This window comes from Sus scrofa, chromosome 12 (assembly GCF_000003025.6).
Source record: "Sus scrofa isolate TJ Tabasco breed Duroc chromosome 12, Sscrofa11.1, whole genome shotgun sequence".
Taxonomy (NCBI): Eukaryota; Metazoa; Chordata; class Mammalia; order Artiodactyla; family Suidae; genus Sus; species Sus scrofa.
Window position 1 is genome coordinate 25,141,949 of NC_010454.4, and position 14,809 is coordinate 25,156,757.

At 46.3% G+C, this 14,809-nt stretch overlaps 1 protein-coding gene across 1 annotated transcript; it reads right to left on the reverse strand.

Moving 5' to 3' along the window:
- On the reverse strand, positions 800–10,899 carry SNF8 (SNF8, ESCRT-II complex subunit). Its single transcript, XM_003358083.4, has 8 exons — positions 10,744–10,899; positions 10,331–10,381; positions 7,171–7,309; positions 5,572–5,676; positions 4,613–4,685; positions 3,072–3,213; positions 2,069–2,143; positions 800–1,058 (listed from the first exon to the last, which is right to left on the reverse strand). The coding sequence occupies exons 1-8, from the start codon at positions 10,795–10,797 to the stop codon at positions 921–923; spliced, it is 777 nt and encodes a 258-aa protein (XP_003358131.1). The 5' UTR covers positions 10,798–10,899; the 3' UTR covers positions 800–920.

Sequence of the window (14,809 nt, forward strand, 5' to 3'; positions counted from 1 at the left end):
TTCCTCTTGGCTGACCATGTGTGTAGGAAGAAATTACAGAAAACATCCCACCAACCTGGATCATGCAAAGCTCGACATGGGAAAGCGTGGGCTCTGGGGCTAGTGGACCTAAGCTCTAGCTTTGGCTCTGCTGAAGATGGTGGCCCCTGGTCAAGACTCTTCACCTGCAAAATTAAGGACAGCTATTCAAGGTTGCTGTGAGGATGAAATAGGATGTATATATATAAAACTGGGCATTGGGTAGGTGGTCAATAAATGATTGCCTTTCCCACCACTACGGCAGAGGGACCCAGTGATCCCAATAGGACGTAAAGGTGGTACGGAATTTGAGGAACAACACTACACCCAGTATTGGCTGATGTCCCTCAAATTTCATTTTCTTTTCTCTAACCATTTAACATTGACCTGTGTTTCTTTCACACTCATAGCTGAGTCTGCTGTAAACTGGATCCTCTACAGAGGAAGCTGGAAAACACTGAAAGAGTGAATATTATTTACTGGTCCATTAGGGTCTGCTCATTTGAGATAAAGAATATCTTACAAGGAAGGGGTTTGAATTAAAAGGCTACAATTTATGTCTCAGGGCTACAGAGACAGGCTACCTAGCCGGGAGACAGACGGCCTTCATTCTGGGCCCGGCTCTACCATGAACTTGTAGGTGACCTGTGCAAGTCATTGTATCTGTGCTCACTGTTACCTGTGTTACTCAGGTTATCCTTAGCAGATAAACAAGGTTTTCTCCAATAAAGATGCAATGTGAAGGCACTTTAAAAACAAAATAAAGTAATGGGTGAAGAAATTGGGGCAAGAAAAAAACTTGGAATTTTTTTTTTCTTAAAACACAGTTGTCCAGGTTTTATTTACCACCAGCTCCTCCCTCTTCTCCGTGCCTGCTGCTGTGCCCCCTTCTGCATTCCCGGTCAGGGGAGGGCTTCTCTGGCCTCCTCAGCTGTAATCTCCTGGGAGTAGAGGTCCGTGAAGAGAGCCGGCAGCCAGTAGTGGGCCTCCCCTGGGGCCTGCAGATCCAGCCAAGCCAGTCCTTCCTTCAGCAGGTGTTCCTAGCCGAAAAAGGAAAAGTCAATTGAGAAAGGAGAGTTTCCACAAAGTGGGGCACACAAACAATCCTTAAACCTATCTTGGCTTCAGCGGGATTTTCAAACTCAGCTACAAGAGCGCTTCACACATTTACACAGCCCAAGTGGAATGATCTGTTTAGCCTTGATCTTTGCCTGAGGTGTGAAAAATGCCACCGAGTTGCTTAACCTGTGCTGCTGGGGAAGAGGGCGCTGACAAGCGGGACGTCCTAGAAGGAAGGTATCATTACAGAAATATTTGCAATATGGCCTTAGGAAAATCACTACCTCCACTGCCTGAGGCCAACTGGAGACGACTACCTTTCAGTTCACTTACTGGATACCTGAAGATGAGGGAGAACCTTTTAGAGAAGTTAATGGAAGGACCATGTCAGTATTAGAACAGACTCATAGCTCCTAAAGCTGGAAGTATGCTCGACACGGTTTGGTTCTACCCAGTATCATTCAACAAATGTTTCCATTGTCCCCCCTTCGGAGATGAAGTTAAGTCTGTAGTTTGGTTACCCCAGCAAGGAAGGCGGTATTGAAACCTTGGGCTGCCACGTTTCCATGCTCCTCCCTCTTCACATCATCCATCTGTCTGCACCATGAAACTACAAAACTATATATAATATGCAATATAATACTTTGTCATTAGTAGTAGTTAATAATTCCCTTCACTCTGTACTAACAGTAGAAACCACACAAACCATCTGACCAGCGCTCAGGTCAGGAGAGAGAGGTGTGGTGTTGGTGACTCCCCAGTGGCAGTGGCAGGGGCAGCCTGGTTGTGCTCATGGGCCAGGGTGGGAAGCCTGCCTTTGTGAGTTCTGCCTCAGTGCCACCTTCATAGAAACGCTGGGGTTACCCCTAGTGTGGCGGCAGCAGCCTTCCAGGCAGGAAGCAGCAAAGAGACGGTGCCTGTGTGCCGTCTGTCCACCCGCCTCCTCCCCTCCAGGGCCCATCTTTTCGGGGCCATTCCAGAAGCCACATACCAGCACTTGTCGCGCTCGCTCGGTCTCCCATTTAAGACTGGCTTTGATATCACTGACAGTCACGTAGCCGTTTTTCTGGACGAAAGAGGAATGGGGGTTAAGTCACTAAGTGTGCTGTCCCGCAGAACCCAGCGTCTACCCAGGGACAATTAACTTATCCCGACAGGAGGGGGAACTGCCCTTGGGTGAAGCCTAAGAGAGCGCAGAGAAAGAATGTCTAGAGGTCCCAGCAGAGCCCAAGAGAGACGTGGTTTTCAGTGTGACAGAGGTAGGTCGAGGGGTTCACTCTTAAAGAAGTAGAGTCCCTGGTATTAAAATATTAATGTAGACTTAGAGAACTGGAGTATGACAAGGAGAGATTCAGAATGATTAACTGATAGGAAGGAACGGGGATCATCAGAAACTGTTCATGATCTAAAATATTCCCACATTCAGCCCTTGTCCGCCTCCCCCTAACCAACCGTTCCCCAATCAAGAAAAGCCCCCTCCATTGCTGAGTTTTCTTCTGTATCACAGAACTGAGAAAACTGAACACATCTTCCCTAAATTCATGATAAGGATGTGGGGAAGATGACATGAGCTTATAAGGGCATTGCCGAGGAACAGGGGGAAGGCAAACAAGATTAAACATTTGCTGTGAAGACTGCAGAAAGTAGTTTTAGGAAGACATCAAAGAATCTGTCCACCAAGGAAATTCGGCTAGTGGTCTCCATGTCTGCCCATTCCACATAGACTGTACGCTCCTTGCGAGCAGGAACTACATGGTGCCCATTTTTATATGCCCCACAGCCCGGCCCAGTGCGCTGCACTGTAGCTGCTCAATAAATGTCTGCTAAATAAGCACAAGTCTGAGTAGTGCCTCCATTAGACAGATTCAGCAAAAGACCTTGAATGATTGGGGGGGGGAAGATCAGAGCTTCTCTAAAATCCCCTCCCAGACCGTCCCTCACGTGTGTGTACACGCATGTGCACACACACACACACTCAGAAGGCACAACCGTACCTCTGCCAACTGCAGCACCACAGTGTGATCCATATTGAGCTCGGCTGGAACAGACTGAATGAGGTACGTGCCGCCCACAGGGATGATGCTGAAGCCGGTGCCAAGGGCCTTTAGTTTCTTGATGGCTCTGATCAGGTCGTCTCTGAGATGAGGAAGAGCCGCTTAAAGACCCGTGGCAGACCAGACCTAACAACAGTGCAGTTTCAGCTCTGCCCTGGGCAGGATACCCTGATGGAAGACCCAAGGCTGCGTAACATTTCACTGCATCAGTAAAAAGCCAGGGTCAAGGTGCACCAAACGGTGCTTGGACATTCAAGGGAGATGGTACAGGCAGGAGTCAGGCTGTCCACTAAGCAAACCAGACAGGGGTAAAAAATATGCTTCCAGGAGCCCAGCAGGAAATGTGAATAAACAAGGTGAACTTAAGAGACAGCAGGGAGGAGTTCCCATTGTGGCTCAGCGGGTTAAGTACCTGAGTAGTATCCATGAGGACAAGGGTTCAATCCCTGGCTCCACTCAGTGGCTTAAGGATCTGGCATTGCCATGAGCTGCTAGGTTGCAAACGTGGCTCGGATCTGGTGATGCTGTGGCTGTGGCGTAGGCCGGCAGCTACGGCTCTGATTTGACCCCTAGCCTGGGAACCTCCATATGCCATGGGTACAGCCCTAAAGAGAAAAAAAAGAGAGAGACAACAGGGAGTAGTATGAACTATGGCAAAATATAGACTGCTGTCCTAATTGACAACTAACTGAAATTAGAGAAGAAAACCCAGAAAATAATGTGTAGATCAGCCCACATGCTGGCAGACTTTTTCACCTTTTCTCAAATTGGTAGTCATACATAAAGGCTGGTGAACCAGGTCAACTTAAACCCCATCTTCTAAGCCCAACTGCCTTTCCCAGCTTCTCAATGCCTGCTCTAGACTCCTTGACTTCAATAATGTGAAGAGTATAAATAGCCCTCAGAGTTCCCATCATGGCTCAGCGGTTAATGAACCTGACTAGTATCCATGAGGACATGGGTTTGATCCCTGGCCTCGATGAGTGGGTTAAGGATCCGGCGTTGCCGTGAGCTGTGGTGTAGGTCACAGACATGGCTGGGATCCTGTGTTACCATGGCTGTGGTGTAGACTGGCAGCTACAGCTCTGATTCAACCCCTGGCCTGGGAACCTCCATATGCCATGGGTGCGGCCCTAAAAAGACAAAAAAAAAAAAAAGAGAGAGTATACACAGCCCCAAGTACGCTTAAATATATATACACACACATGCGCATATATTCATGTATGAAAAAAATGCTTAGAAGGAAATCTACCAAAATGTTCAACAGCTGTAATCTCTCAGCTGAGAAATAATAGGCAGTTTTTGTTTTTTTATATCTCTGTATCTTCAGTTTCCTAAAATAAAAACATTTCTTCTGATCATAAAAAGGAATAAAAATCATTCCTAAGCTAGCCTAGACATACAAGTAGTAAGGAGAAAAGATTTCCACCTGATTTTTAAAGACCTTTCTATACTCCAAGGGGTTGGAAGGCAAGACCTACTGGCTGACATCCTGGGCGAATTTGCCCCTGCCTTTCAACACCTGTTGATGTAGTTCTTCCAGAGTTATCAGACCTACGGGAGAGGGAGGACAGAAAGCAGTTGAAGGATTACCTTTATGGTCATAAAATAAAATAGGCAGCATCATCTCCGAAAAATTATAAATGCTCTCTTGACACCAAGGTTGTGTCTATAGCCAATCACTTCTAACTAGTTTTAAGCTTTCTTTATTTTAACTTCAATACAGGCCATTCGATGTGTTTATTAAGATGACACTACTGGGAGTTCCCGTCGTGGCTCAGTGATTAATGAATCCAACTAGGAACCATGAAGTTGCGGGTTCAATCCCTGGCTTTGCTCAGCGGGTTGAGGATCTGGCGTTGCCGTGAACTGTGGTGTACGTCACAGACACAGCTCAGATCTGGCATTGCTGTGGCTGTGGCAGAGGCTGGCGGCTACAGCTCCGATTAGACCCCTAGCCTGGGAACCTCCATATGCTGCAGGTGCGGCCCTTAAAAAAAAAAAAAAAAAAAAAATACAACACCACCGGATGGATATTCTGAAGGTCATATTTTGGAGAGCACAGAGACTCAGGTGGCATCACCACACCTTGGAGAAGCAGGGCTGGCCTAGAGTTACTAATGAGAAAATCATAACCCAGACACATCTTCTATCAGGGCAAAAGGCCTATTTCCTACCTCCCTGTATGTTCTGTAACAACTAGGAGCTAAGCCTTCCTGGCCAGAGGTCTTTAGAGAATAGAGATAATCATTCAGGTGTACCCTTGGCCTTGGAGACCAGCCGTGGATTCAACTGCATGAAGCACCAAGATGCTTCTTAAGACCTAATAGGCCAAGATCCTATTGGCCTGTAAATTACAAGACAGGAAAGATCATCTTTCAGGGTCTTTTCCCTTTCAGAGAAGTCCAAAGCCCAATCCACAGGACCCAGCCACCCTCACCTCCATTCCGGTGCTTCAGGGCCAGGCATACTTCGATAATCTGGACACCCAGCTCGTAATAGAAATCTCCCACGCCTAGCATCTCAGACCAAAATCCTTTTCCAGCTAAAAGACAGAAAAACAAAAGCCGGGTTATTCATTAGTTACATCTTTTCTTCCAAAGCCATTAAACACCCATCCTACGGAAAGTCTTCTCTGTCTAGCCTTAAGTCCTACCCCAGGATCCTCAGCACAATGTGACCCTTGGTAATTCCTACTAAAGAACAGGTTCAGACAGTTCTAAAGTTGGGCAAGCTAAAAGGCATTTCTATTTAGCTATTAACTCTGGCTCAGGATACTACAAAAATGGGTTTCCCTTCCCAAAGCAGGCAGTGAAATACAATGGGATATATGGTCTAGACAAGGTTAAGAAAGAATATATAGAAATAGCATCCAAAAATCCATTGCAAATATTTTATTGAGTAAAAAATACAAATTATAGAACAGTAATTACAGCATAATCCCATATATGTAAAAAAAAAATAGTTTATAAATATGATGAAGGTGGTGCTCCTGCGTAGTGCAACAGGATCCACAGCATCTCTGCAGCGCCAGGACACAGGTCTGAGGCCCAGCCCGGGACAGTGGGTTAAGGATCCAGTGTTGCCACAGCTGCAATGTAGGTGACAACTGCAGCTTGGATCTGTTCCCTGCCCCAGGAACTCAAGAAAAAAAAAAAAGGCGTTCCCGCCATGGCACAGCGGAAACAAAAACATGAGGAACCATGAGGTTGCAGGTTCAATCCCTGGCCTCGGTCAGTGGGTTGGGGATCCAGCGTTGCCATGAGCTGTAGTGTAGGTCACAGACTCGGCTCAGATCTGATGTGGCTGTGGCTGTGGCTGTGGCGCAGGCCGGCAGCTGTAGCTCGGATTAGACCCCTAGCCTGGGAACCTCCACTGCCCCAGGTGAGGCCCTAAAAAAGGACAAACAGCAAAAAAAAAAAAAAAAAAGTTTTCTATAAAGATATACCTTAAACTGTTTTCTCGTCCATTTGTTTTTTCATTTTTGGCCACCCCATAGCACATGGAGCTCCTGGGCCAGGGATCAGATCTGAGTGGCAGTTTCCACCTAAGCCGAAGCTGCAGCAACGCTGGATCCTTAACTCACTGTGCCGGCCGGGGATCAAACCCTCCTCCCAGTGCTCCCAAGAGGCTGCCAATCCCACTGCGCCACAGCGGGAGCTCCCCTTAAACTGTTAACAGTACTTTTTATTCTTTTTTCTTCTTTGTTGATTGAACGCCTGATCACACACTGCTTTTATTTATTAAAACTAAGTATTTTTTTAACAAAGGGAAAAAAATTGCCATAAACAATTTCACGGCAGATCATTCCAGGAAAGACCTCAGGTACACTGGCTACTCAGCGTGCACGCCAACCTGTCCATCTTTCCCAGCAAACTGGGCACTCAGCCATCCTGCAGGCACTCCCTGCAGACAATATCCTCTGGATCTCCCTGGAGACCCTTACAGAAGCTGCTCCAACACTAGTGCTAACAACTAGATGAGCTTTGTCCCTTAGGACCTCTAGAAGAACATTGGACCCCTACAGACAACTCCTTACAGGCCAGAGGATCCACCCCAATGGTGGCACACATGTCCTGGAACTGCACCCGGAACTCGGGATTCTTCCGGATCTCCTGCTTGTGCTTGCTAGCAAATTCTTCCAGGTTGGTCTTGAACATGTCCAACTGCTTTGACATCTACAGAGCAAGGGGAAAATTAGGGGCAATCCAACCAAGTGATAATCGGATGTCAACAGCAGGTAGGTCCCTGGGCCAGTGACAAGGCAAAGTCAGAAATACCCTGTCCCCTTCAGGACTACCATTATGCTGCTTCCTGTTTTCTTTTCTTTTCTTTTCTTTTTTTTTTTTTTTTTGGCCTTTTTAGGGCTGAACCCACGGCAGGTGGAAGTTGCCAGGTTAGGGGTCGAATCAGAGCTGTAGCCACCGGCCTACATGACAACCACAGGAATGCGAGATCTGAGCTGATGTGCCTAGGCTTGGAAGCGCGTTCAGCCTGGATACCTCTGCGGTGAGTCCTGGTTTTGAAATTATTTATTCTGGTAACAAATATTTGTAGATGATATTGAATGAGTCAGTTTTGTGGTATGTGTTTTACAGGATTCAGAGGTAATTTAATCCATACCCTCAAGAAATGTAGGCAATGCCATTTCCTTAACCCACTGAGCAAGGCCGGGGATTGAACCCAAGTCCTCATAGACACTAGTCAGATTTGTTTCCGCTGAGCCACAACGGGAACTCCTGTTCCTCCTGTTCTTTCTTTTTATCCCTGCCTCTCCTTCACAGTTCAGCTATCAGTAGCAGTTGAGATGCTGTATGTTTCCTCAACTCTAAAACACACATTTTTTTTTCATATGTTCCTGTTCTAAAGTCAGGATGCATTTACAACTAATATGCATATCTAATATGGCACTTTCTTTTTTTAAACAAATTTTCTTCTTTTATTTGTTCATGTTCCTCCAGTTTCCTTCAGATATAAGAGACACAGAGCACTGTGTGAGTTTAAGGTGTACAGCATGACTATTTGATTTACAAAGATCATAAAGTGATTATCGTAGTAAGTTTGGCAAACATCCATCGTCTCATATGGATACAAAATTAAAGAAATAGAAAAAAAATTTTTCCTTATGATGAGAGCTCAGTATCTACTCTCTTAACACCTCCCACATAGAACATACAGCAGCCTTAATTATATTTATCTTGCTATGTTTCTTTTCTTATTCCCAGAAAAAATGGTATTAAATTGAAGGTGCACCTAGTAATCAATTTTGCCTTAAAAATGAGGGGATCAGAGTTCCCATCGTGGCTTAGTGGTTAATGAATCCGACTAGCAACCATGAGGTTGTGGGTTCGATCCCTGGCCTCACTCAGTGGGTTAAGGATCTGGCATTGCCTCAAGATTCAGCACAAGTCGAAGATGCAGCTTGGATCTGGCATTGCTGTGGCTGTGATGTAGGCTGGCGGCTATAGCTCCAATTTGACCCCTAGCCTGGGAACCTCCATATGCCACATGGGTAGCCCTAAAAAGACACACACAAAAAGAATCTCTGAGGGAGAGATATGGGTCTACCAGATTACATTCTTTTTTTTTTTTTCCCCCCTGGTCTTTTTAGAGCCACACCCACAGGATATGGAGGTTCCCAGGCTAGGGTAAAATCAGAGCTATAGCCGCTGGCCTATGCCACAGCCACAGCAATGCTGGATCTGAGCCATGTCTGCGACCTACACCACAGCTCACAGCAATGCCGGATCCTTAACCACTGCAAGGCCAGGGATTGGATTGAACCTGCATCCTCATGGATGCTAGTCAGCCTTGCTTCTGCTGAGCTACGATGGGGGGACCTCCCCAGATTAGATTCTAAAGCTAAATACTTTTGGTTTGGGGATACTGTGACTTCCTATTTGTATTACTCCTTTTCTTTCCCTAATTAATAAAGCCTATCTTCAACCCACCCAGAATAACCTCTCCTGGCCCAACATCTCCTCATTCACCACATATTAGAAATTTACACATTATTCTAATCACCATTTCCAATTGATTGCTGCATGTTATCTCCCCATGTGGGTGCTTTTGAAGAGCACAGCCTGTGTCTACCATATCTCCTCAGTTCATGGGCCATTTCCTGGCCTCAGTTCCTCCTTCCACTCTTCACCAGTCAAAATAACTGAGTAAACACAGAGCATATACAGAAAAGGGTAGTGTTATAGAAGTGTGCAGGAGCCACACTCTCAACACTGACACATGCTTCTGCTATGCACCTAGATGTGTTGGTGGTGGTGGGTACCATTGGTTAGGCAATATTTTCCTGTTATCCTTAGGCATTTAAAGTAAAAATTCAGGAGTTCCTTCTGTGGCACAGTGGAACTGCTGTTGTCTCTATAGTGGCCTGGGCCTCTGCAAGGGCACAGGTTTGATCCCCTGCCTGGCACAGTGGGTTAAGGATCACCACACCGTGCCATGCCTGGCACAGTGGTTTAAGCTATGGCCACAGCTGCAGCGTGGGTCCCAGGTGAGTCTCAGATTTGATCCCTGGCCCAGGAACTTCCACATGACAAAGGGTGGCCAAAAAGGAGGCAGGGGAGGGAAAAACTCAAAAGACCTAACTCGACTCCCCACTCCCCAACTTACTACTCATGTAACCTTGGATATAGCACCTAACACTTCGGTGCCCTCAATTCTAAACTGAAAAAGAGAATTCCTTCCTGACAGAATTGTCAGGAGAAAGATAGGACATTTAAAGAAAACGGACAAGTGCCTGGGATGCTACGAGCAGGTAATCACTCAAAGATGTTGGCTCTCACTGTTATTAGCAAGATCTGAGCAGCCTAGAGACTGGGATTTACCTAATACCCTATTTTTATTTTTTTATTATTACCATCATTTATTTTTTGGCCGAACCCAGTGGTATTTGGAAGTTCCCAGGCCAGGGATCAAACCTGAACCACCCAAGCCACAGCAGTAATAACCGCTTAACCGCTAAACCACCAGGGAACTCCAAATACCCTATTTTTAGTTAGATCCAAACAATCCGGTTTATATCAAAAAGGGATGGAAATGCTATAAAACTGGGTTGTGATGATCATCGTATAACTATAAATGTAATAAAATTCATTGAGTTAAAAAATTTTTTTAAAAATTTTAAAGTGTTTTGCCCAGCCTGTGGGGTCTCCCTCGCTGTCTGGACCCTCCAACCCACTCACCTGGGCCAGTTGGTCCTCAGCCAAGACAGTCCCTCGCTCCTTATACTTGGCCTGTCAGACAAAGAAACAAGCATGAGTTCAGAAAGTGGGTGCTGAAGGCTCCCACTTGTACTGTCTCCGCAAAGGTATGAAAAGAGGAGCGTCTCGCAAATGGGTTTTCCTAGGGAGAGGGAGTCAGGAAGTAGAACAGACACGTCTGGAGCCAAATTGCGCGAAGTGAGGGAAAGGGCTGATGGATCTGGGGATGCTGACGTTCCAAGCCACCGGAAGCTAGAGAAACTCAGTTCTCCAGGACCAGAGAAGCCCACGTCAGATGCTACTGGGAGGCGATTTGAGGGTATAGAGCTCTGCTTGGAGAGACTTCTGTCTCCCGCGGGTCAGGTGTGGCTGCGGGCCCGCCTCCTTCCACTCACCTCGGCAAGCTTCTTCTTGGCGATGGCGCCAGCGCCCACCCCGCGGCGGTGCATCCCCGCCGTGGCCCGCAGGCCACCCAGCTGCCGGGACCCCGGGTCTCCGCGTCCCGGGATCCGCCGCCGGCTCCCCCGACGCGGAAGCGCGGGTCGTGCGTCATCTCCGCGCGCCGGAAGCTACGCCCGAACTTCCGGTCGCGGGGGTCGACCTGTCTCACAGTCAGGGGCCCAACAGCCCCGCCCCTCGCTCCCGCAGGGATACGGAAAACTCCTTGTGGCCGGGTGCTCCCCACCTACGTGCACTTTTCGGACCCTCTCGACTTCCTGCGACTGTCCTCTACTGCCACCCTCCGTCTGCTGGCAGTCTGCTGTGTGCCACGCCCTGAGTTGGGCACCGAGGGTTCCAAAATGAGCATAAAACAATCTGTTCTATGCCATTGGAGCCCACCCTGAATCACACTTAGAGCTTGTGACTGGGGAAGGCGTTACAGTTAAAAACTCTATATTGAGTTAGATTACCTCGTTCCGTAGGTCTCTTTCCCTACATACAGTGCAGTCATTTCAGGCATATTCTTTGATCTCTTGTATTCCATTTTCCAGATTGCGAAAGAGTCATACCTATTCAAAATTGTGAGAATTAAGCCAAAAAATATAAAACAAAGCATTTAGTGCAATGCCTGGTACATAAATGAATTTCAGCTATGTTTGTTTCATCAGATCTAGAGATGAATCAGTCATCTGTGTGTTTAGGAAGCTCCATAAGTGACTTCCATAGCATTGTTGAGTCCAACAACAACAAAAAAGGATCTAATGGAGGTTTCTTAAACCAGGGGGTAATAATACCAAGTTTTCGTTATAGAAGAATTAATGGCAATCTAGGCTTCATTTTAAGTCAGTTGTAGCAATCCAATGTAGAAATGATGAGGACCAGAACTAAGATAGTGTAAGGCTAGAGAGAATGGGACAAATTCAAGACGTGTTAAGAAGGTAGAATGGTGAAATTGGTAAAACAAGAGCAGAGCTGATGGGAAAAGTTAGCAGGATGATCAATTTCCTGGCTTGGGCAACACAGTGGTGCGGTTCAGAAAGAGGGTGGGAAGAGACCACAGGATGAAGTCAGGGAAATAATTAAGAGTGGTTTCAAAAATGTTGAAATTGAGGTTTGTGGGACATCACAGGAAAGAATTGTCATTCAATGTACTGGTATGACATTCACAGAGAACTGGGCTGGGCTACAGATCAAGGTGAAATCATGAATGTGAATAAAGTTACCAGAGAAGTTTCAAGAAAAAGGACAAAAAAAAGGCTGGAAGCAGAGATTGGTGGCAGGATACTTAATTGTCACTTGGGCCCTTGACGGATGTTGGAGCAATGAGCCCAATGAATATGGGTCCCTGAGGATTTCATGGAGCAAGCTGTCACACCAGCCCTGGGCTGCCTGCATCTGGATGTTTATGAGAAAGAGAAATAATTGTTTATCTTTCTAAAGATATTTAGCATTGTTATCTTGTGGCAGGGTGGTTTTTGTTTTGTTTTATTTATGGCTGCTTCCAAGGCACATGGAAATTCCTGGCCCAGGGATCAAATCTCAGCCACAGCTGGGACCTATGCCACAGCTGGGGCAACATCAGATCCTTTAACCAACCCACTGCACTGAGCCAGGGATCGAACTCATGCCTCCACAGCTATCCCAGCTACTGCAGTTGGATTATTAACCCACTGCACCACAGCAATAACTCCTTTTTTCTGTTTTTTTGAAACAGAATCTAATGTTGATAGATGCAAGGATCAAGGAACAAAACAATTACTCAGGCTTTCATAGCCATATCTTCAAATTCCCATTAGATACAAACCTACTTTCTCAGACACAGATTTGTCCCCTCCAAAATGTACATTTGACACCCTCTCGTATACACTGACCTTCTCCGTGATACCTACCATGAAAAACACACTAGCCTCCTGTATACACACAGTGACCTCATATCTTCATATTCTTACCACACCACTAACACAAAACTTGATCCATTAGGTACTCAGTGACATGATCTAGATGTACCTGCTTCATTTCTCCCTCTGACTCACACTGTATGACTACTGAAAATACACTGATCGCTCACTCACAATCATGACCTCAGATTTAACTGTTCCTACCTTCAAATGCAAGCAAACATACTCACTCCCTGAGGTGTACACATTGGCCCTCGGTCAACCTTGTTGCCACCCTCAGGCAGACATGTTCATTCCCTTCTTCAGACACTTTTGCTCTCCTCTGTTATTTAAGAGAAAGTCTGCTGACCAGTAAATATTTAACAATCACCTCTCCAGGTCAGTTGGGAGGAAGGTGCTCTGATTTATAGCATTTGCCAATTTCCATGGTGTAAATACTCTGACTATGGGCTTCCAAGCTATCATTTCAAACTATCAGTGGATTTACAACCTGCTCACAAAATTCCTGCAAATTTCACCGCTCTCAGAAGCATGCTGCTCTGACCATCACAGGTCATCTCACTTGGTTTCAGTGGCTAGTGAGTCATGGGCCTTAAGGCAAATTGGCTAAGAGCCTAGGCTTTTAATTCTCTGCCTCATGGAGGCAGTGTTGTGCATGGTTTCCAGCTATTGCGTTATCTCAAGTGATTGTGATGAAGCTTTAAATGAGATCACCCTGATTTTTTTAAAATGATGTCTATAAATCTGAACAAAAACAAACAAAAAAAAAGTAAAAAAAAAAAGCACGATGTTTAGAAACTACTGAGGAGTTCCCGTGCGGGCACAGCAGAAACGAATCCGACAAGGCACCATGAGGTTTGGGGTTCGATCCCTGGCTTCGATCGGTGGGTGAAGGATCTGTTGTTGCTGTGAGCTGTGGTGTAGGCCACCAGCTACAGCTCCAATTCAACCCCTAGCCTGGGAATCTCCATATACCGCAGGCCCAGCCCTAAAAAGCAAAAAAAAAAGAAAGTACTGAGCACAATCCCTGGCCCATAGTAAGGCAATTGTATGGATTTTTATTTTTATTTATTGCTTTTTGTTTGTTTGGTTTTGGTTTTTTGTTTGTTTGCTTTTTAGGGCCGAACCTGAGGCATGTGGAGTTTCCCACGCTAGGGGTCTAATTGGAGCTACAGCTGCCGGCCTACACCACAGACACAGCAATCCGAGCCTCATCTGCAACCTATACCACCTGTGGTGGCAACGCTGGATCCTTAACCCTCTGAGCTAGGCCAGGAATTGAACCCGAAACCTTATGGTTCCTAGTCGGATTCATTTCTGCTGTACCACAACAGGAACTCCAGCTTTTTTTTTTTTTTTTTTTAGGGTGACACTCATGGCATATGGAAGTTCCCAGGCTAGGGGTCCAATCAGAGCTGTAGCTACCAGCCTTCACCACAGCCACAGCAATGCCAGATCCAAGCTGTATCTGCAACCTATAGCGCAGTTCAATGCTGCATCCTTAACCCACTGAGAGAGTCCAGGGATTGATGGATACTAGTCAGGTTCGTTACCACTGAGACACCATAGGAACTCCTGAAATTTTTAAAATAACTCTTTCTGGAGTTCCCATCATGGTGCAGCGGAAATGAATCTGACTAGGAACCATGAGGTTTCAGGTTCAATCCCTGGCCTCACTCAGTGGGTTAAGGATCCAGCGTTGCCATGAGTTGTGGTGTAGGCTGCAGATGAGGCTCAGATCTGGTGTTGCTGTGGCTGTGGTGAAGGCCTGCAGCTGCAGCTCTGAGTCGACCCCTAGCCTGGGAACTTCCATATGCCACAAGTGGCACCCTAAAAAAAGAAAAAGAAAAACAGAACAAAACAACCCTCTCTGGAGCTCCCAGTGTGGCGCAACAAGATCAGTGGCATCTTGGGACCTCCAGAAGGCCAGTTCAATCCCTGGCCCAATGCAGTGGGTTAGGGATCCCATGTTGCTGAAGCTGCAGCTTGCTTCAAGACTGTGGCTCAGCAGCCTGTTCAATAAATGGTGCTGGGAAAACTGGACAGCCACATGTAAAAGAATGACATTAGAACACTTCCTAATACCATACACAAAAATAAACTCAAAATGGATTAAAGACCC

Coding starts and splice junctions, on each gene's coding strand:
- SNF8 (XM_003358083.4), bottom strand. CDS start 10,797: ATGCACCGCCGCGGGGTGGGCGCTGGCGCCATCGCCAAGAAGAAGCTT. Junction 7,310..10,330: donor CTGAGGACCAACTGGCCCAG/GTGAGTGGGTTG, acceptor CTTGCTCTGTAG/ATGTCAAAGCAGTTGGACAT. Junction 3,214..4,612: donor TTCGCCCAGGATGTCAGCCA/GTAGGTCTTGCC, acceptor TCCTCATCTCAG/AGACGACCTGATCAGAGCCA.